The sequence below is a fragment of the Leptonychotes weddellii genome, chromosome 8, assembly GCF_054177405.1.
Source record: "Leptonychotes weddellii isolate Sample4059 chromosome 8, ASM5417740v2, whole genome shotgun sequence".
Lineage (NCBI taxonomy): Eukaryota > Metazoa > Chordata > Mammalia > Carnivora > Phocidae > Leptonychotes > Leptonychotes weddellii.
Window position 1 is genome coordinate 1910316 of NC_138376.1, and position 21850 is coordinate 1932165.

Below are 21850 nucleotides of genomic sequence, written 5' to 3' on the forward strand. Positions count from 1 at the left end.
GAAAGGTTACCAGAGGCTAGGGATAGAGGGGATGGAGAGTTATGTTCTTAATGGGTTCAGAGGTTTTGTTTGCAGCAATGAGTAGGTTTTGTACATAGATAGTGTTGATAGTTGCATAAGATTGTGGATGTAATTAATACCATGGAATGACACACCTAAAATGGTTAAAATGGCAAATTTTATCTCATATATATATATAACCAAAATTTATATGTATATTTTATATCTACACATAACCAAAAAATATATATGTAAAATTTTTTTAAAGAGCTTTAAAAAAAATGGTAGCAGAAGAGAATGCATTTTTGACCCTAAAAGCTGGATGTCTCAAACCAAACAGAAGCTGCATTGCAATAAGTAAATGTAAAGTAGGTCCAACTGCATTAAAATAAAAGACTTCTGCTATGGTTTAAATTTAAAAACTCAGGGGATTCAGAGGAGGAGCCGAGATTCTGCAGAATAATGTGAAATTCTGGAGATACATATTCTTCCACCCTTCCTGTCGGTTTGGGCTGTCTCAACTCTGAAAACCAAAGTTTGTTCTTTGAAGGGTGCACGTGTATGTGGCGCCCTCAACATCTGCATGGTGAGAAGGGGTTCGCATGCTTGTCTGGCCCCATGCTGCCCCCTGGGCTCTCTTTGGGCTCCCATCAAGTGTTGCCCCAGACTGAGTGACCCAGACTTGGAGAAATGTCCTGCTGGGGACGGCGGTGGATCCCACAGTGAGACCCAACCTGTGGGAGGGGCCACGTTTTCCTGAAAGGTGCATGAAATGGGCCATAATGAAGTCCACGACTCCCCACTTCTGAGATGTCCAAGCCCATACAGCTTACCATCTGCCTCCGTGTCTTCATCTCTAAGATTGGTCATGAGAGTACCTACCACATGGGGTTTCAGTGAGGATTACATGGTTTGAAGTGTGGGAAGCACCTAGAAGTACCTAGCACATAGAAAGCACTTGATGGTAGTTATTGATATTAATTATTTGTATATTTGATGTAAGGGACACCTGAGGGGATAGGAACCCGGTTAGGGCCAGGGTCTGCCATTGAGGGGAACCCTGTGAATGATGGAATTTCTTGGGTTATGAATGGCTCTGAATATACCATTCTATACTACAATTTTTCTGAATTACCTAAAGCATCATATCAAACCTGAAATTCCTGCATTGTTGGGTATAAGGTAGGGATGTTTTAAGAAACAAAGTGTCAGGATGGTAAGAGAGAGTGAGGCTTGCCCCAGGAGAAACAGCACCCCCCCCCCCGACGTGGGGACTGTGTCAGAGCCCAGGAGTGAAGGAAGCAGGGGTCTGAGGGGGAGCCTGCAACCTGCAGAGGGGCCCAGACACTCGGGGGCATCCAGTGAGACTTGGATGTCAAAGATTCGCTAGAGGACACTGGTGGACAGGGAAGGAACAGAGTGGGGAACAGACACATGGATAACCTGGGAAGCATTTTCTCCGAATTTTCTCCTGTATTCCTACCTTCCTGACCATGTGAGATTACAGAGCACTTAAGAGCAAAACCCAGCCCACGTCGAGTGTTCTGGTCTCCGTGCAATGAATACAAAGGGATTATTGGCAAAGTCACCGACCAGGGCTTCTGCGAACTATGGAAGGAAGCAGCAGGTGTGAAATCCATTCGGATCTTGCCCGTCTCCGTCCTCCTCATCACACCCACCCCAAGTCAGAGAACCACCCTGCAGAACATTGCAAAGATCACAACACAAAAACAAGGACCAGCGTGTCTTTGTTTCCAGCTACAGGTTTATTTCCATGACAAAATCGATTTGTAGAGGTCACAGGACGCCAGACTCGCCCACAAGGGAGCACAGACAGATGGACTCCGCTCCCTGCCTCCCTGGTGACTGCGGGAGGGCAAGCAGAGCAGATCCAGCGGGCTCGCTGGTTCTGTGGGGGGGGATGGGAAAGCCCAGGGTGGGGGGAGGATGGATAACACAGGTACTGCATGGGGGGGGGGATGCTTTCAGCGAGGCGGGAGAACACCATGCCCTTAGCAAGAAAGCCCTCGCCCCCCACCCCCGCCCCCAGCCCAAGGATACCGCCCGGGTGGTTAAGAAGTCTGCCCATGTGTCCCAACAGCAAAGCACAGGGAGCTTAAGCAGCCGGAGCACAGAAACATCCAAAGAGCAAAAGGCAAAGTGTTCTGGGGATTAGGGATTGATTTTCAGCCCAAGACACAAAGCCAGCTCGGACTTCTGAATTTTTCCATCCTTGTTCACATCACAGTGGCGCAAAAGAATCTCCCGGAACTTATCAAGGTCCACTCCGCTGATGTTGGGCTGAGGACAGTGAAGATCGCATGTCAGTGGGCCAGCCAGTGGCAGCCCCAGCCTTTCATGCCAGCCCCGCCCCACCCCACGCTCACTACCTGCAGGGACCCCCTGCCTGCTGAGCGGGGCTCTGTGGGGACAGGCCGTGCCCCGTGATTCCAGCTCCTCGTCGTGATAAAGATATTTGCCTCAGAGCAGGGGATTGTTGCTGCAGATCCTGCCTTGCCACACAGACCCACAGAGAACACCCATTTTACTCTCTCCTGGTGGGAGGTTTTTGTGCCTCTAATTTTATTTTATTTTATTTTATTATTTTAATATTTTATTAATTTATTTGAGAGAGAGGATGAGCAGAGGGAGAGGGAGAAGCAGACTCCCCACCAAGCAGGGAGCCCGATGCGGGGCTCGATTCCGGGACCCTGGGATCATGACCTGAGCCAAAGGTAGACGCTTAACCTGAGCCACCCAGGCGCCCCATGTGCCTCTAATTTTAAAAAGGGTTATAATGAATGAAAATCAAACTAGAACAGTATGTCCCTGAGCTGCAGATGTTGGATTTATTCCAAGGGATATTTTAGGGGCTAAGAAGTAACTGTGATACGCACCAGTTGGGAAAAGAACATCAAACTCAAAAGGCCTGCAAAAGCGAGCAATTGCGTGAACTGAGTGATTCTCCACAGGCTATTTAATGCTCATGATAACCTTGGGTAACCCAGGCTCACAGATTAGGACACGGACGCTCAGAGCTGAACCATCCTATAGGGAATTGCAACAGCATTTCTGATCCTGAGTCTTCTGCCTCCAATGAAGTAAGTGCTCTCATCCCCTCAATTCACACCACTGTGCTGGAGAGGCGGCGGTCTGACCGGCCGTGTGAAGGCTCGGGGTCTAGATGAAAAAGTCCAGGTCCACAGAGAAAGGAAACCCAGCTCATCAGATTCCAAACCCCTTGATTACTGAGCTAGTCTCACCCGCAAGCAGAGGAGGAGGCCATGTGCAGTGTTTGCTTTAGGAGCCGGGGAAGCTCTCCCCGTCGCCCAGCCCAAGCCGGGGCTACCTTGCTGCCGAAGAAATCTCCAAAACCCTTGAGTAGGAAACAAAGCCTTTCATTCTTCAACTAGACAGCTGAATTAAGACGAGCTAACCTGCACTGTCCCACAGGATAGATGAGTGACACCAAGTCTATCCCTTATCCCAGGTTTTCACGGAGGGAAGGATGGAGGGCAGAGAGCAACAGGACCTGGGAGCTAGATAGCACAGCAACAGTAACCTCCAACGTGGGGCAAGACTGCAGGGGACATCAGGACATGAATCTGCGGCCAACGGCACTCTCTGATGGAGGGTCCGTCAGTGATTAGACTAAGAGGACACACTGTCAGTATGTCCTCCTTGTCGGGGCTTACCCAGGATACTTCCTTGGGTGTCAGACAGGCAGGTATAGGTGTGGTCCAGGAAATGGCTTAGAAGTCCTGAGAACAGCAAGCTACACTCCATGGCTCCATATCGGGAGTCCATTTCTTGTACAGTTGCAAAGTGGGGACCTTTGGTTACCAGCATCCTCAACACTCCTGCCGCATCCTTTGTCCAGTTAGCAGCATTCTGCCCCAGGATGTTCTTAGCAAATTCCCATGCTTAGAAAAGACTCAGGTGGTAATCATTTACACATTAGCATGAATTAATTTGCCAGTGAATTTACCTCATTTAAGCTATTCTAAGCTTTTTTTTTTTTTTGAATTTGTTTCCTGCAAAAGGAATTATTTCCTTATTTTGTGAGTGTGTGAGTGTGTATTGGGAGGAGGGTATGAATGTGAGTGTATGTAAGGGAAGTTTCTTTGGACTTTCAGAGTTATGCTTTTAATGTTTGACAACTCACTGGGAGTCAGGAGACCTAAATGCCACTGTTCAATGATGTTCGGATCATGGAAGACAAATCACCTGAGATCACTGGGGGCCTCAGTTTTAATAACAAGTCACCATTATAAGTGCACACAGGTCCCAGATCTAAGGGTTCTACACAACTTAATTCTAATCTTCAGAACAACCTGATGAGGTTGTATCTACTATCAACTTTTAATTGACAGATGAGAAAACTAAAGCACAGAGAGGTTAATTAACCTTACCACTGTTCTAACCTTACCATGTACCACAGCTGGTACATGTCAGAACCAGATACAAACTTGGGCAGGCAGGCCCCAAAGCACATCTCTTTAACAGTACACTGTATCATAGCCGTCCATGCAAAAATGCATTTTGTATTTCTTATCCATCTCATAGGAAAGTGTGAGAGTGGATCTGGGGTAGCTGGCTGAAAATGGTTATCAGCCCCCACTTGAATCCTGGAACTAGGGGAACATTTGGGGCTGGATATATCTCCTTGTGCTTGCCCATGCTAAGTGCTCAATTACATCCATGGAATTAGTGAATGTCTCCAAATGCAGTGTTCATGTTTTCGTCATGTGCCCTCCCTTTTCTGTACGTTCCATCTCTCCTAAAACAGAGAAAGCGAATATCCAAAGCTTCTCCCCAGATAAGTCATTACCAGCATTCCCCAGATCTCCATGCTAGAGTCAGCAACAAGACCCCAAGGCCCTGCCTTTACTTGGAGTCACAAAACTAGCAAAAGAGGAGCCCCACGTTGGGTGTAGAGATTACTTAAAAAATAAATAAATAAAATCTTTAAAAAAAAATAAATTACTAGTAAAAGAGGAATGCGTAGGTAAGGGATATCTAACCACAGGTAAAATCTTATACAGACACTAACACAATGACCGGGACTGGGAAATGCTTATCAGTGGAGGTCACCGATGCAGAATCTACCCAGAAACAAAGTTTGCTAATAGAAGGTCTACTCGAGGTTAGAGATGACTCTTCTGTCTTTTCTTTCCTTTACTCTCAAATTTCTCTCTGATGTATGTATCATTTTTATGATTTAAAAAATGAAAAGAAACAGTAACATGCATGCTAAGGGCTAGCAGCTCCTTGGAGGATCACATATTAGATTCGATCCTTTAGGTTAAGTATTGTCCCTTCTTGCTAATCATCTCCTTGTCAACAACAGAGAAAAGCAGAAGCGGTGTCTAGCAGGAAAAAGAATGAATTCTGGGGAGACTGGGAGCAGGAACTCTCTTCGCTTCCAGGCAGACATCCTGGGCATCTCTGGTATCCCATCTGTTTGGCTTCCCACATTACCATCCACAATCCACAGTTCTACTCCTTGGTGTGGGGTGCTGGGCATCTTAAATGTTTTGCCTTACTACTTTCTACTTTAAGCTGTGGATTCTCGTGTTGATTTTCATGCTGTGCCAAGGGGCCTACAGACTCTTTATAAAAATTGTGCAGAAATTATTTTGTCTGATCTGAACATACTGACAGAGGACAGCCTTGGGCGCCATTTTCCAGAGATCAGGGAAAGGGATGTTCTGGTAACCAAATAATCTGTTAATACAGATTCAATATATGTATCATCCATAAAAGGCTATAAAGTAAGTTTATTTCAGGGTCATTATTGCAAACGTCAGGAATCCTGACCAGGACTCTCCACTGAGAAACTGAGCCAGCTCCCAGCTGACCTCATGACATGCTCTGATAATTGCTTTTAAAATAAATTCCAGGGGCGCCTGGGTGGCTCAGTCGGTTAAGGATCTGCCTTTGCCTTGGGTCATGATCTCAGGGTCCTGGGACCAAGCCCCGCATCGGGCTCCCTGCTCAGCAGGGAGTCTGCTTCTCCCTCTGCCTGCCACTCCCTCTGCTTGTGCTTTCTCCCTCTCTCTCAAGTAAGTAAATAAAATCTTTAAAAAAAAATCCAGATATTGGTTTGTTGACTTGTCCCATCGTCCTTTCTAATAAAATGAAAATTTAAAAATCGCAAGAGAGGACCGTAGTTTATGAACCTGAGAATTATCAGAATTTACTCAAAGATTTTCCCTTGACAACATCCTTCAAACTGTATGGTGAATAGTTTTTTTAAGCAACCCCGAAGACTGGGAAAGATCCAATACAGGCTTGCACCTCAATGATCTGGCTTCAGAGGAGAACATTAATAATTAACTACTTTTTAAATACTTTTTAGCTCAATAAACCAGCCCTGGTCAACTGCTTTTCTACTACTGAGCCCGGCCTCACTCAGTCCTTGGAAACCGGCTCTCTTCACTTGGCTCGTACTTATATTGAGAGGTACCTTTTTGTTGAGCCAGAAGCCCCACTGAAATAGATGGGCAAGGACAAGAGTGATGGGGGGTCCTCCGATTTCCCATGGAGGTGATACAAATCTATCAAAGAGTGAGGCAAACGCATGTTTTTGGATGGCCTAGAATCTCCCCCCTTCTCTTTAATTTCCTCTGGGAAAATGTTTTCTCTACTCTGTGGCTGGTTTAGGTTTTCCTTCCCTATCTCCCAGTAACTTGTGGAAGCCGTTGCCAAGCTCAATGACACCTGAAAGGGTCTGGAGGTATGTGCAGCACCCTGGGCCGTGGACTTGGGCAGTCGGCAGCCCGAGCTCCGTGGCTCAGAGGAGGCCGCACACTGCTCTGAGAAGCAGCGCCCCCCATCCCATGCTTTCTATCAAAGGCAAATTAAAACTGCGGTTTGGCCAAGCCTACCAACATGTCCTCTAGATAACTGCTCAGTTTCTATTACGGAAATCATTCTGGCATGAAATAGTAAATACAGTGGGACTTTCCTTTAGCAATCAATGCGGAAGGCACCACCACACCTGGACCCATCCGCTGCACAGATGCTGGTGGAGACTCCAACAGGGGCACCCGTGAAGGAACCAAAGAAGAGGCAGGGGACCAGCTGGGATGGGAACAACACAAGTGAGGAGGCAAAGAACACACCAAAGTCATCCTGACCAGCGTCCATGCCCGCTCAGTCACAGAATGTGAACTTCCTGGAGATTTGTGCAAAAGTTGGTAAATTGGGGGAAGTTTTCTGCTGCAAAACTCCATAGTTTTGTTGTTGTTGTTGTTGTTAGAGAAAGAGAGAGAGAGCGCTCGAGCAGGGACGGGGAGAAGGGGCAGAGGCAGAGGGAGAGAGAGAATCACAAGCAGGCTCCATGCTCAGTGCAGAGCCCAACACGGGGCTCGCTCTCACGACCCCAAGATCATGACCTGAGTTGAAATCAGGAGTTGACGCTTAACCCCCCGTGTGCCCCCCAAACTCCATAGTTTTAATCAGGTTTTCAAGCAGGTCTGGGATTCTAAAACCAGTTAACAATTGCTACTCTAATTTGTTGCCATTTGGGCCTATCAGGACAGATTCATCATGTCCTGTATAAACCTCAAAAAATCTCTAAGGATATGAATGTGCTAAATTCAGCGGCTAGACAGTCCCAGAGAAAAGGAAGAGTTGCCAAGCGTCTGCTTAACCAGATCAGGCAGCCAGTTACTACAGTGCACCAGGATCTCAAAGGAGATCGCTTGTGATGTAGATTATAATTGAAATCCTATCACTTCGAATCGCAGCAATGTCTTGATAGATAAGTAACCAGGATTTTAGGTCAGGTGTTAAAGCAGCCCCTCAAGGGGGGAAAAAAAATCTCAAATATGGGATTTATTTCATGAAATTAAATTAAAAGTTTTAGGTATTCTAATAACCAAGTCCAGGTGTAGAAAGGCCTTTCTGTAACCAAAAAATAAGCAGAACTGTGCTCTTCTGGTAAAAGAGAGGGTTTTATAGGATGGAAACAAGAAGCTGCTATGGGGTCACTTAATTAAAGCTCCAAATGATCTTAAGAGAGAAAGGGAGACATGTCAGTTCTCACAGAGGCTCAGTAGTTGTTAAATCGACTGTGTCCCTAGATTTAGTCTCTGGCATTAATCGTCAGCCCCACGGATTCTCAGAAGTAAACAGTGGAATCAGTCACAATGGCATCCCGGACCCACGAGGAGCGAAATCTCTACGGCCCCGTGAAATCACCTGGACAAGCTCCATCATGTCCTTGACAAACCCGTCCACTTCCGGGCCTTCCAGAGCTCCTGTTCTACTCTGAAATAGACAAGAGCCTGTCAGTCAAACATCATTTTCTTAAGTCAGAAAGCTAAAGAATAAATTAGGTGAATTGTGCAAATCAGTATTCTTCTGTGGTTGCAAAGATGTTAGGAAATGGCACGTTGCGGTGAGGTCCTCTGTGCAGAAAGTGAATGTTCCACAGACATGACAATAATTAATTGTACGTAACGACCCCCACGTAAACAAATGGGAGTCCCTTGGCTCTTGCAAATCTCATTAACATGATATATACCGACCTCATTTGCTTCCCAAATACCTGGCTTCTGTTCAGATAAGTGTTATTTGCACATCATATTGGTCCTTGGAAGAATATAGGCTGACATTGTTTTTTATTGTGCTTTATGATTTAGCGAGGACTTGATGATTATTAAAGTTTTAAATCAGGAGTGACTAAATTGAGTGAGTATATTAGAATTATTATTTGGTCTGCACACAAACCCTTATTTTTTCCCTACTCATTCTATAAGAATGTCTATAAAATGCGATACATATTAAAATATTTCAGTTTCTTCTCTAAAGTCCCAGTCATGACAACTCATCCATCCATCTTTTCAAGTTTTCTTCACCCTGAAGCTTTAACGTATCATTTTAAAAAAATCTATTTTTTTAAAAAAATTAGTGTATTTACTGAACACTACCTGCCAGGCACCCTTCTAAGAGCTTTACACACATGAAATCACTGAATTCTCACACCAATTCCATGGGGTAGTTATTATTATTATTATCCTCGTCACCCTAACTTTACAGGTAAGGGAAACGAGGCACAGGGAGGTTAAGGAAACTGCCCAAGGTCACGTGGCTAACGAAGCATGATTCAAACACAGGCGATGGGTCACACAGCAACACTTTGCTGAGCTGCCTCTCCCAGGTGATGCTCCTTTCTGCTCAGAATGTGACACACTCAGATGTCCAGTCTGGTGAGTTTCAGGACGGCATCTCTTTTGACTTTTCCTAACTTTCTCATTTTTCTTCCTTCTTGCATTACCTTACCTTGTCTTCAAGAAATGCAATCTCCTTGCCATACTTTGTGCTTTAGAATTATTATTTTCTCCTCTCTGAAGCAGGACCACATAATCAATCAATCCTACAAGAAAAGTAGTTTTTATGTTGACCAGGGCTCGTTTTGCCTCTATTTCTTTGGGTTGGATGTGGTTTTTAACTTGATTGTTTGCTTTTGTTTTCAAGCATACTTTTCTAGACGGAGATCAAGAAGGAGAAACTTTCTCCCAGTTTAGAGCCAGAGGGAAAAGAAACATGATTTTATTCTCTTCTCAACCATAAATTCTCCTTTGTCCATTTTAACGTAGTTTTCAGAAGTTCACATGGAGAAGCTGAGGGTATGACATACCAGCATACATGTGGGACTGCTATTCATCATTATCAGTTTAGGGTCTGTGGGTAGGATGACCCCACATAGGGGCTAAACAAGCTTGCTCCCTAAAAGTAGCCAGCACAATCCAAAGAGACACACTTACAACATCATAGTGGGCAAAGATTTTCTCAAAGTCCCTCTTTCTTTCTTCAGTGGAACAAGCCTGTGTGTGGAGAAAACAGTGTGTCAGTCCAGCATTGGGACGCTTCTGATGTACAATTCTTCCAGGGTTATAGACAACTTTTATAAACTTTTATGATTTTTTTTTAAGTCAATGACCCTAATCCCTTGATTCCAACAGTGAGCCTTGCTGGTCTCTAGATAAATTACAGTGAGACAAACAGATGCCTTCCTTTCTTCCCTCCCTCTCGAATTTATGGAGAGACATGAATGACACAAGCCCACCTAGAGAAATGTCACTACTTACATCCATTTTAAATTGGAGAAGGAAGTTTTCCTGAAGAGCCAAAATCCTAAATGGAAAAGAAGAAAAGAAAGTAATTTACGTGATGATCTGTCAGCTCTCAAAGGCAAGCAGATCCATAACTCTGGCATGAGGAAAGGGCAGGCAATTTCCAGATCATTTTGCAGAAGAGGGTGAGTGCTTGAAAAATGGGAATTTCTATATTGTAAGAACAAATTAAAAAATTAATTGGGAGAGACTTTCATAGGGATTAGTAGTCACCATAGAGAGACTTTTAAAAAGTCGTCTTGGTGGAAAATGGCAGAAGGGCTTATGAAAACTCTCTCCTCCATAACAGCAATGAGAAAACTGGCGCAAAAAAAAAAAAAAATCAAAATAACTTTTTCAGAATTCCAGAAATTCAAGTCTTACAGAAATCTGGGGAGTGTTTATCTTGGAAAAATGACTAAATCTGGGTAAGAACAGTGGATTTTGTGGCTTTTTAACTTGCTTCATCCCTCCAACCCCCTCAACTCCATGGTATCTTCGAAAATGAAGAGCCCATAGTCCCAGGAAAATGAACATTCTAGCAGCTGTAGTGAGCAGAACAGAGTTGGAGCCCTTTCAAGATCTAATTCCCAGAGAACTGCCATTATTTGACTTCTTTGATGTTCTCTGAACGACCCCACTTGCAAGGTGCACTTATTCGACCTGATTTTGAACTCACCTAGTGGAAAGGCCTTTTACCTGGGAGCATTTGTCAAAAACAATGAAAAGCAATTATTTAAGATGACAGCCGACCACGGTGGCGGGTAAGAGTTTGGTTAAACAGGGCGCCTGGGTGGCTCCGTCAGTTAAGTGTCTGACCTTGGCTCAGGTCATGATCTCAGGGTCCTGGGATCGAGTCCTGCATGGAGCCAGGCTTCGTGCCCAGCAGGGAGTCTGCAGGGAATCTGCTTCTCCCTCTCCCTCCCCCTCTGCCCCTCACCCCTGCTCATGTTCTCTCTGTCTCTCTCTCTCATAAATAAATAAAATCTTTAAAGAAAAGAGTTTGGGTAAACAACAGGCTAACTAAAAAAGCTTAAAAGGAAATTTTGGGAGAATGAGATGTCCACTGGGCTTAAGTTCTAACATATTTCTGGGAATCTAGAAAGCTATAGACATGCATTCGACTACATCCATGCCCAGGACTGTGTGCATGCCCTGAAAAGACCTCAGGAGGCCCAAAGGTCTCACCAGTGGCTTATCCTCAGGCTCTGTACAAGCAGAAAGTTAAGCCTAAGCAGAATTGTAAACTTCCTGGTTGCATGTAGAAGATGTGCCCTAACCCATACACAGGGCCCCTCAACAAACATTGGGAGACATACAAGGAATCTCTGCCCAATCTTTAACTAACCATTCAGCAACCAAGCAGAGACTTCAGTGTCCACATATGACAAAGAAAAAGATTTTACAGGATTAGTTAGAAAAAATCATTAAGCAAAAAGACAACAATTATCAACAATAATAAATGTGACCCATAAGAAATACTAAAGGGATTCTTCGAGCTGAAATGAAAAGAACACGAGACAATTGTTTCAGTCCACATGAAGAAATAAAGAACCTCAGCCAGACATGAAAGGCCACGTATTGTATGACTCCATTTATACGAAATACCCAGAATAAGCAGATCCATAGAAACAGAAAGTAGATTAGTGGTTATCAGGGGTTGGTAGGTGAGGGAAGGAGAGAGTGATTCCTGATGGGTATGGGGCATTTTTCTGGCACAATAGAAATGTTCTAGAATTGGGCAGTGGTGATGGTTGAACAGCCTTATGAATAGACTAAAGTATACCAAATTGTACACTTTATAAAAGTAAATGTTATAATACATAAATGATAAGCAATAAAAAAAATACAGGTTTTTTTTCTTTTGGAAAACAAATGTATTTCCGTACTTCCTGCTTAATTACAATTGTAGTTAATAGAATACAGTCTGTTTCAAAAGACTAAAGCATTGGATTTATGTTGCACTCATAATCATGCATTCACAATGTAGAGAAAGGCAGAAAAAGTATCACACAACAATTTGGAAAATTTTGCTCTTCCGGATGCCCAGGGTAAAGAATTAATCTGAGCCAAGTAAAGGGTAGAATATCCTGGAACTCTACGAGGAATCCTGTCCTTATCTCTTGGTTGGCACCAAGCAGCCTAAATCATAGTACCAGCAAGAGGACATGTACTTGAGAGGCGCTTGTATGTGGAGCAAGACGGCTGCCTTCTAGAGCTGGGAATAGAGAGAGGCGTCCCGTGCATAAATGTTTTAAGACCTTTAAGTCATTCGGTTATTTCCCTATTGCTGCTGTGACAAATGAGCTCAGATGTGGTGGCTTCACCAGCACAAATTAGTATCTTACAACACTGGAAATCAGGGTCTGAAGCAGATTTCACCAGGCTAAAGCCAAGGTGTCCATGGGGCTGCTTCTTTCTGGAGGCTCCAGAGGAGAATCAGTTTCCTTGCCTTTTCCAGCTTCTAGAAGCTGCCTGCATCCTTTGGCTCATGGCCCCTTTCTCCACCTCAAAGCCTTCAAAACCCGACCCTCTGCTTCCTTCTTCCACGTTTAAAGGACCCTTGTTATTACTCTTGAGCCGACCTGGATAATCCAGACTAATCTCTGTGAGGTCTGTCAATGAGCAACTTACAATGAATGCTCTCTGCAGCCTTCATGCATCTTGCCACGTAACATAAAATGTTCAGTGGTTCTAGGAATTCAGACATGGACATCTTTAATCTGCCTACCCTCGTTGTCACTGTCAAATTCCGTATCAAATTGGTTTTGAAAGAAGGTAATAACTGTTTTGTCGCTTTGCATCTCTGTTCAGTACGAAGTCAATTCTTCCTTCAGTCCACAACTACTCATTGAATCCTCCTCTATACATAACACTCCACTAGGAGAGAAGCTATTTAAGAGATTAAGGCATACTTCCTACCTTCTGGGTAGGCCCCCAGTGGGGGATGTTTGGCTAGCTGCAGGGAGGCCTTTTGGTAATCACAGTGACAGAGGGCACATGACTGACAGAAGGGACATGACCTCCATAGATGGGGGCTGGGGATGCTAGATGTCCTGCATTGCATGGAAATTTCCACAGAATGGGGAATCATCCTGTGGAATGTCCAGGGGAGCACTCATGTGTGCACAAATCCTGCTTATAATTATATTTGAACCGAGAACTGAATTCCTATTTACATAAAAATCCAGGGTATTTTTCTCAAGGTATACATAATTTGCTAATTGTGTCAATTATCCATATAGTATAGTGAGTCGTGTAAATTGAGGGATGACTGCACTTTGTTTCATTTGGAATGCTATCAAGACTTATTTGTGGGCACCTGGGTGGCTCAGTCGTTAAGCGTCTGCCTTCGGCTCAGGTCACGATCCCAGGGTCCTGGGATCGAGCCCCGAATCCGGCTCCATGCTTGGCAGGAAGCCTGCTTCTCCCTCTCCTCCTCCCCCTGCTTGTGTTCCCTCTCTCGCTGTGTCTCTCTCTGTCAAATAAATAAATAAAATCTTTAAAAAAAAAAAAAAGACTTGTTATTTATAAAATTGTATCAACAGCAACTGAGCTCCTGACACATGAGTTGCCAAAAGGTCACATTTGTATCAGTCAACATCTGAACTGACATATTCACAGTAATTCTACACCACGATGTAAGCAAGAACCCCTCCCTTATGTCTTCCTGTGGTTCTATCTATCCACCTAAGCACTGAAATACACCTTATTCTATTATTAACTGTTTTCCTTTATTTCCCCTTTATGTGTTATAGTTTGTGCATTATACTAACTGTTTTAGCATTATGCAGACAGGTAGATTATATTATCTGTGGATTTTATTTGAGGAGTAAAAGTATCGTTGACGATAGGGTAGAGAGCAGTTTACAGCAGTGGCACACTCTAGCCTCCAGAGGGCGCTCGAGGCTCCTGGACTCACTACCTCTGAGAAGTGCCTTGAGTCAGGGGGGGGTGGGTGTTTTTGGTGAGGGGAGCAACGAAATTAAATGCTCTTGTTTTCATCCAGATGCCATGTTTTGAGTGAATCTTTTAGGTATTTGGGTAATCCCGTTAGGACTGGCTCTCACACAACTCTCAGAGTAGCTAGACTGACCTCTACTTGAGAGGAAACCTTGCCTCAGTTGGCCAAAAGAACTGTGAGAAGTGAGTGGGACCCAGGGGACAGATCTACGAGGCCACAGGGTGGAGATCCCTCAGTCCTCAACCTTTGGGAGAAACACTCTTGTCCTCCTCTGGTCTGGCTGGTCTCTCCGTGCCTCTTCCCCAGCAAAGTGGCCAAATTTGGGACGAAGTTCCTGGGGAAAGTAACCAAGGAGGATGAGGCTCAAAATAGAAGACCCTATAGAGTGTTGGGGTCAATGTCCTGGTAATCACTAAGGAGAGGTTCCTCCTGGTGTGTCCCCATTCGCAGATGCTGCCAAGAGAGGAGGTAGCTCGTACAGGGCTTTGTGATTCTGAACTCAAGTTAGTATCTGCTTATGACATTGCCAAGTTAACTCTCCGTCACTGAAAATCACCCTCAGTCCGTGGACTCCCTGTCTTCCAGCCACACCTGCTTGTGCCCTGCAGCCTGTAACTGCCACCCCCGTCACTGTCCACGCTACGGCTCCATCCACCCCATCCGCAGGCCCCTGGGATCGTAACTGCTCCCCCTTCTGGGTTATACCCATGTATTCTGGATCCACTGATTTTTTTTTCCTCTCTGTGACAATCACAGGTCATCTTGGGGTCAGCCAGCCTTGAGATGATGTGCTGACATGACCATCATGTCACAACACCAGCCTTGCAGACGCACTTTCCCAGGTACTAGGCCACTTCTGCTGTCACCCCTCCCCTCCCCTACTCTGGCCTTCGGGTGCTGGGTGCCCATGGAGGCTACTTCAACACCGAAAAACCAGACAGCCCGGCTGGAGCCTGGTTCAGTCGTCCCCTGTCCTGAACTAACTGCTCAGCTTTCCCAGAGCCAGTGAATGAGATTCCAGACATATTTTCATGGGGTCCTTATGTGAGACCAGGAACATCTGGCCTTTGAAGGCAGGGCTGGCCCACGACCCACCTATAAAATTTTATGAAAACTTTGTGTATTGCACATTTGGGGGGTGTAGTTTTTATTATCTTTACAAAGGGATCTGTCACCCCCAGAAGATTCTAAACAACTGCTGTTTATTTGGCCAGATGAGCCTGTTCTTCAGGGTTCCAGGCAAGACTTGACCTCTGCCTTTCAAAGGGAAGTGTGTGCATCGTGGAACCCCCACGATGGTATGTCTGAGTCTGACACCATTCTCAGGCTACTCACCTTGCCAAGTCATTAAGATCCAAACGGCCATCCTTATTTTTGTCAAAGATCTTCATCTGGAATGCAGAAGGGGACACAACTGTAAGAAGTACTTGTAATGGGAATTCACTTTGAAAGTTACCAAAGCACTTTGTCCTTTTGCCATTCCGATCCCAAAGTTGTCTAAACCGCCTGAGGCTGTCATGTCACAGGGCACTCCCTACTGAGCACAGAAGAAATACCACTTTTCCACTGAAGGCCGAAGGCGTTGAGGAGGACAGGATAGAGGGGAAAGTCCACCTCTCTAGGCTTCAAGGATTGTAGGAAGGAAGAGCGGGACAGGCAGAGATGGGGGCATACAGTGGACAGGTGTGTGACCTAACTCTGCTGGAAAGGGGTTCCGGAGGGAGGAGGGCACTAATGAGGAGGGAGTTGCTGTGGTTCAGCCTCCCCAATTTGGACACTGGGTTGAGAGCCAGTGGACTTGCCATGGGGCTGGCTGTGACGGGATGAGGTGACGCTGGAACCAAGGGCGGGAGTGGACCCCAGAGCCTCAGGCTGGAAAGAGGATGTGTCATAGGGAGACACTTAGCATGTCTGACTCCATGTTGCCTCTGTTTCCCTTGCTGCTTCGACGTATGGCTGACAGACCTCCATGGACCCCTGCACATAGGCATGCTACAGCTGAGACGTGCAAAATCCACTCTTTCCCCTAAACCCACTTCACCCGAGGAGAGAAGGAAGTACATATAGAAATAACAATGCTGAGATTTACAGAGACACCATGACCAGATTCCTGTACGCAAAGATCAAGTAACCAAGGACAGAAAGGTTTCATAACCTTCCTTGGACCCCTGTGGGCTCCTGAACATCTACAGATATCAGTCACCTCTTGACTCCAACCTCCTCCTAAAATAAAAGAAGCTCACATTTCATGCTAAGGAAAGATGTTCTTGGGGACCACAATCTGCCACCTCCTTGGTTTGCTGGCTTTCTGAATAAAGTTGCTTTCCTTCCCCCAGCATCTTGCCTCTTGATTTACTAGTCTGCCGTGTGGCAAGAACATGTGGACTCTGCTACAGATGTGGCAGAGAATTCGTGGTCTGCATCCAGCAAGAGGTAAAGGATGGCTGGTGGATTGGCCTATAGGTCCCAATGGGCTAGCCAGAGCTAGGAGCATGGGTTATGAGCTCATCACAGACTTCAGCTGTGAATACCAGCAAGGCAGCAACTGAGTGACCAAGAAGCATCGTCCTGGAGACCAGAGGAGTCAGAGCTTTGTGCCCAGGGACATCGGCTCCCCACCTCCACCATTAGGGCCCAAAGCCACTTTTCTCTCCTTGATGCCATTTTTTTTTTTAAGATTTTATTTATTTATTTGAGAAAGAGAGAGCACATGAGGGGTGGGAGGAGCAGTGGAGAGGCAGAGGGAGAGGAAGAAGCAGACTCCACACTGAGCAGGGAGCCCTACTCGGGGCTCGATCCCAGGACCCGGAGATCATGACCTGAGCTGAAGGCAGACACTTAACCAACTGAGCCACCCAGGCGCCCCTCCTTGATGCCATTTTTGCAGAAGACTCTGGGTTGGACGAAGATGACTGAGAAATCGAAGAGGCCAAGCTCCTCCTTTTGTGGAAAGACTTAGCATTATATCCAAAGAGACTATTTAAATTATTAGATCAGAGGAGGCTTTATACAAGATAGGATTCAAAGTTAAAATCAGGAAGACCAGATTAGGCAAGATGGAGGAGAGACATTTCATGGCACATTTGAGTCATAGTTAGTGAGTGACTTTGTGACTTCACAACATTTTAGTGCAGCAGAATATCTCTAAACATATTTGTAGGAAGAGGCTGTACAGGGGAAAAGAGGGAATGAGAAAATCTGAGAGTATGTCTAACAGATTTTTGCATTAAAAAACATATCCATCCTTCCTCACTCCCTAAATCCAGTTTCTTTTTAATATTTGAAATGAATTTGAAAGTCCATTTCCCTAAAACTTTAGCATCAAAAATGTATATTACAGAATCTATTAAAAAACAGGTTATATATTTATACACTCGGATATATAACACATCCAATCACGCCCCTTAAACATAAATTTTATATCCAGTAAAAATCCAAGAGCAGCACATTTTGCTGGAGACTGAGCCATGAGTTATTTCCCATGGCACCATCATTATAAAAGGTTCTATTTTAATAGAGAGCTAGACGATCTTGAGCTTTAAGCAAGTAGTAACTCATCTCGAAAGATGTGGACCCATCTCCACTGTTGTGCAAATTATTCAAAGGGGAAAATGCCCTTTGCTCAAAATTGGCTTGAGGAAGAACTGAACACCAATGTGGTAAATCACATTTCTATCCATCAGAAAATGGGCTACCTGGTTCACTTAAGAAGTTCAGCGAAGTGGTCTGAGTCAGAGTTGTGAACTGAGGGTCATCACCATTAGCTGGTATTTCAAGTCATGAGGCTGGTTGAGGTCACCAGCACAGGAGGGAAGAGCTCTTGAGATGGAGCCCAAGCATGTTTCCCATCAGCCCGGATCAGAGAGTTGAATGTCTCCATCTATGGAAGGAAGCAGCTCGGAAGCCAGCGACTTCCATCCAGGCCCAAAGGACAAGGGCTGGGACCAGGGTAGAGGATGGGACAAGCTTAACCTCACATGTCTCTCTGTCTGCCATGGTCTCAGATTTTAATTTGCACATTTACAAGAGTTCAAGTTCCACACTCTAATTAGGTACGTGAACTTAACATCTCCCACATGCATTAGCTTACGTTTTTAAAAGTTCAACATTACCTGATAATATGCTATTCGGACAGCTAATCTTTCCCCCTGCCAGGTACTGGCAGCCCCTCTCAATTAGATGTCCTACTTGGATTTTGTTAATAGGCTGTTTCCTTCCTTGTCCAGAACATTAATTAGGAGTTAGAAGAAGGTTAGGTCTGCAGACCTTGACTTTTCGCTTATGACTCAGTGCTCTGCTATGACTCACTCATTGTTCAGGCTGTGGACAGCTTTCAAAAGTGCCAATCCTTATTTGAGTCTATTTGAATTCATTTAGCAGGTTACATTTCCTAAGTAAAGCATTTGATGCGAAACCCGGGAACCAGATCTGTAAGGCAGAGCTACTCCCACTGTACCCATTGCTCAGAGAAAGCCATTAAAGCAGCCATGAGGTGGCTTCACACTTGGTGTATCACTTAGTTAGACGAAGGTTCACACTTGGTGTATCACTTAGACTAAGGTTCACACTTGGTGTATCACTTAGTTAGACGAAGGTTCATACTTGGTGTATCGCTTAGTTAGACGAAGGTTCTAAAATCTCTTTGGAGATTATTGAGTTTCTGAAAGTTCATTCACCCACAGGTCACTAGGGAAATGTAAAAAGTCTTTAAAAAAAAACAAAAAACTATCATCCAGGTCCCAAATATGTTCATTGGAAAAGTATATATAAGCCACCTCTGAATTTAAGGAAGGCCACTGAAATAGATTGGCCATAATCTCATTAAAGTCATCCAGTCTTCTGGTTAGACTAGGTCTCAGGGTGGAAACTCTTTTACCGGATTCCTCAACACTTGCCTATCACCTCAAGGCATAAAGAACCTGTGAGGGGCCACTTGGATTTGATTGATCATGAGCCTCTCCCCACAGGACAGTTTGGAACAAAATGAGTGCTTCTGGGCAGCACACAGAAGCAGAGGAACCACAGGCTTGGACAACGAAACAGACACTGAATAACAGGATGGTCTTCGTCCATGGACGGTTCTCACCCCAGATACTCAGAAGTTGGGTGAGACCACTCGGATCCCCCTCAGCTAATTCACGGGATTCTCGGCTTCCGGATGCGAGCCGAGAGGCATCAAAAATTGCACATTGCCGGATCTTCTTCAGCCCCGGGCATCCCAAGGGAGGAGTGGCCCCCCTGAGGTTAAAGATTGAAACCTAAAGGCAGTGCAGAGAAGCGCTCTGGGCGACCAGGGTTGCCGGGCTGATGCGTGATGTTCAGAATCTTTCCAGTCAAGTGTTGGCTTGGCAAGCAGCCCATGAGTCTCCCTCATGGCCCTTCTGTCCCTTATGATGGGTCTGTTTGAATGAGATGACCCCTGGGGACTCTCTGAAGGCACAGTTATCTCTTCTTCCCCGCCCCCCTGCACCAGCTTATCAGCGCTTACTCTTCCCCAGAGCGATTTTGTAGAACCTTTTCTCCTTCCCCATTGTCTTCCATTCGTTTCCTATTTTATGTTGAATAAGATGTCAGTTCTTGGGATGATTCGCAAGGCGAAAAATCCATCTTCCTAGGCAATAAATTCTGGTGTGGCTTGAGAGCTTGAGCTCCTGTATTATCTCATCTTTAAAAACATTAAGAGAATTCTAATACCTCGGGGGTGCCTGCGTGGCTCAGTTGGTTAAGCGACTGCCTTCGGCTCAGGTCATGATCCTGGAGTCCCGGGATCGAGTCCCGCATCGAGTCCCGCATCGAGTCCCGCATCGAGTCCCGCATCGGGCTCCCTGCTCGGCAGGGAGTCTGCTTCTCCCTCTGACCTTCCTCCCTCTCATGCTCTCTGTCTCTCATTCTCTCTCTCTCAAATAAATAAATAAAAATCTTAAAAAAAAAAAAAAGAGAATTCTAATACCTCAACAGGGCTTTGTCCTCACCTTGCTCTTCACTTTCTTCAGAGGAATTGTTATCTCTTCTTGATCTCTCAACAAAGCTTTACTTTTCCTCTTTTGAAAGTTTTCTTTTTAATGACTTAGCATTTAAACTTTCAGACATGGGTATTGTGGTGGAAAATGCAGGCTTTGGAGATAGATTTGGGTATGCAGTTCCACTCCATCCTTCCTGTATTTGACCTGTTAAAGTCTGTAATTCTCAGTTTTTTAAATTTATAAAACGAGGGCTAAGAAATAACTTATTTTTATGAGGTTGTTGAGAGAATCAAATGCAATGTTTGAAAAATGCTTTGCACAATTATTACGAGTCAAGTACTCAGGAATGGAATAAAGTCTGGTTATGTTGCAGTGAAAACATCACATGTCCTCAGGGGAGAAGACATCTTAAAACAACTCAATGTGAACTCTGTCCATCTACCTACCTTCTCTTGTCCTGCCTTTGAGGAAGCTCTAGAATTGTGGCTTCCTTATGATCTGCCTGATTTTTGAAAAGTCAGGAAAACGGGATCTCAAGATAAGATCGCTGTATTTAGGGACCAAAGGCAAAATTGAACTCAACTTGTCGGTGGAAGGTCTATGACAATGACCAGCACAGTGGGGATGAACAGGAGCGATGAGAGTGAATTTTTGCTCTTTCCCTCCTTTACCAAATTTTCCCTAATAGGAAGATCCCATATGATCAGGGACCATATCTGCCTTGGTAAGTTCTCCCTAAATATTTATTGAATGAATGAACTCACATCTTTGAGTGACCTAGTTTACTAGATGGTATTCTGACCTGGAAGAAAAAAGCATGAAAGGAGTGAGGGTTTTGGTGAGGGAAGATATGCTGGTCTCTTTGAGAATCTACTCCTCAGCCCAGAAAAACATGTGTGTCTCAACTTAAGGAACCTGGTGATGTGGATTCTGAATCCACAGGGACGTGTCGCAGGCCTGTCCTGCTGGGATTGTCTGTTCAGATTTGCTCTGCTCTGCTTCCTGCACATCCTCCAGCTCTAGCCCCCACTCCTGGTGCCTGGTTTCCTGCCCTTTGTCTCTGGTCCTCAGCATGGGGGCAGGACCCCAGTGAGAGCCATAAAGGATCAAGCTCAGCACTTCCAAGCTCTCCTGGCTTGACCCCGGAGGGTTTGGTTTAAAAAGAGGGGGAAAAGGGAGAATCTCAGAACATGAAGCACAGCTTGAGGAAGGTTGGACCTGTGCAATCTATGATCTATGAGGCACCTGCCCAAGGGGGATCAAGAGCCATCATGGGGGTGGAGGGGCTCAAGGAACACCAGCCAGGGAGGCAGGACGGTCCCAAGGGCAAACTTTGTTTTTGTCCTCACGGTTTCTTATTTTAGCTGGCTATTAGGTAGGCTGGAATTCAATTCTGACAATTTGCATTAAGTAGCCTACTGTGTGCCCGGCCCCGCGGGAGGGCAGGGAACGCAGAGATACGCCGCCGCCCTTGCGGTGGAAGAGTCACTGGCTGGGAAGGAACTAGATCCATAAACAAGTGGAGTCAGCATTGTTCTTGACTGCAGCTGACTCGTCAGGAATCCTGCTAAATCCTAAGAAGCCCTGCATGGTCCGGCCTCTGGTGAGTGGCGCCTTCGCTTACCCCGCCCTGGCCCCAGGGCTGTCTTCCTGTCCTTGAAGATGCCGGGCACACCGCTGCCCCAGGGGCTCCGTGCCTGCTGCTGGTCCTTCCCCGAGCACCCACCCCCCGCCTCCCCAGGCCCTCACCCTCGCCACCTCGCAGGCGTGGCCAGCCTTCGTCCTACTCTACCTTTTCA

The 21850-nt window shown here is 45.4% G+C and overlaps 1 protein-coding gene across 1 annotated transcript in view; it reads right to left on the minus strand.

Moving 5' to 3' along the window:
• Nucleotides 1-450: 450 nt before the first annotated feature.
• The window catches only part of SCGN (secretagogin, EF-hand calcium binding protein), a 37846-nt gene continuing 16446 nt past the window's right edge, over nt 451-21850 (minus strand). Inside the window, exons 7-11 of the mRNA XM_081827466.1 lie at nt 15424-15479; nt 10101-10146; nt 9777-9836; nt 8209-8277; nt 451-2301 (exon numbers count right to left, since the gene is read on the minus strand). Of these exons, the coding sequence (XP_081683592.1) occupies nt 2173-2301; nt 8209-8277; nt 9777-9836; nt 10101-10146; nt 15424-15479 (360 nt within the window). The 3' untranslated portion in view covers nt 451-2172. The remainder of the gene's footprint in view (nt 2302-8208; nt 8278-9776; nt 9837-10100; nt 10147-15423; nt 15480-21850) is intronic.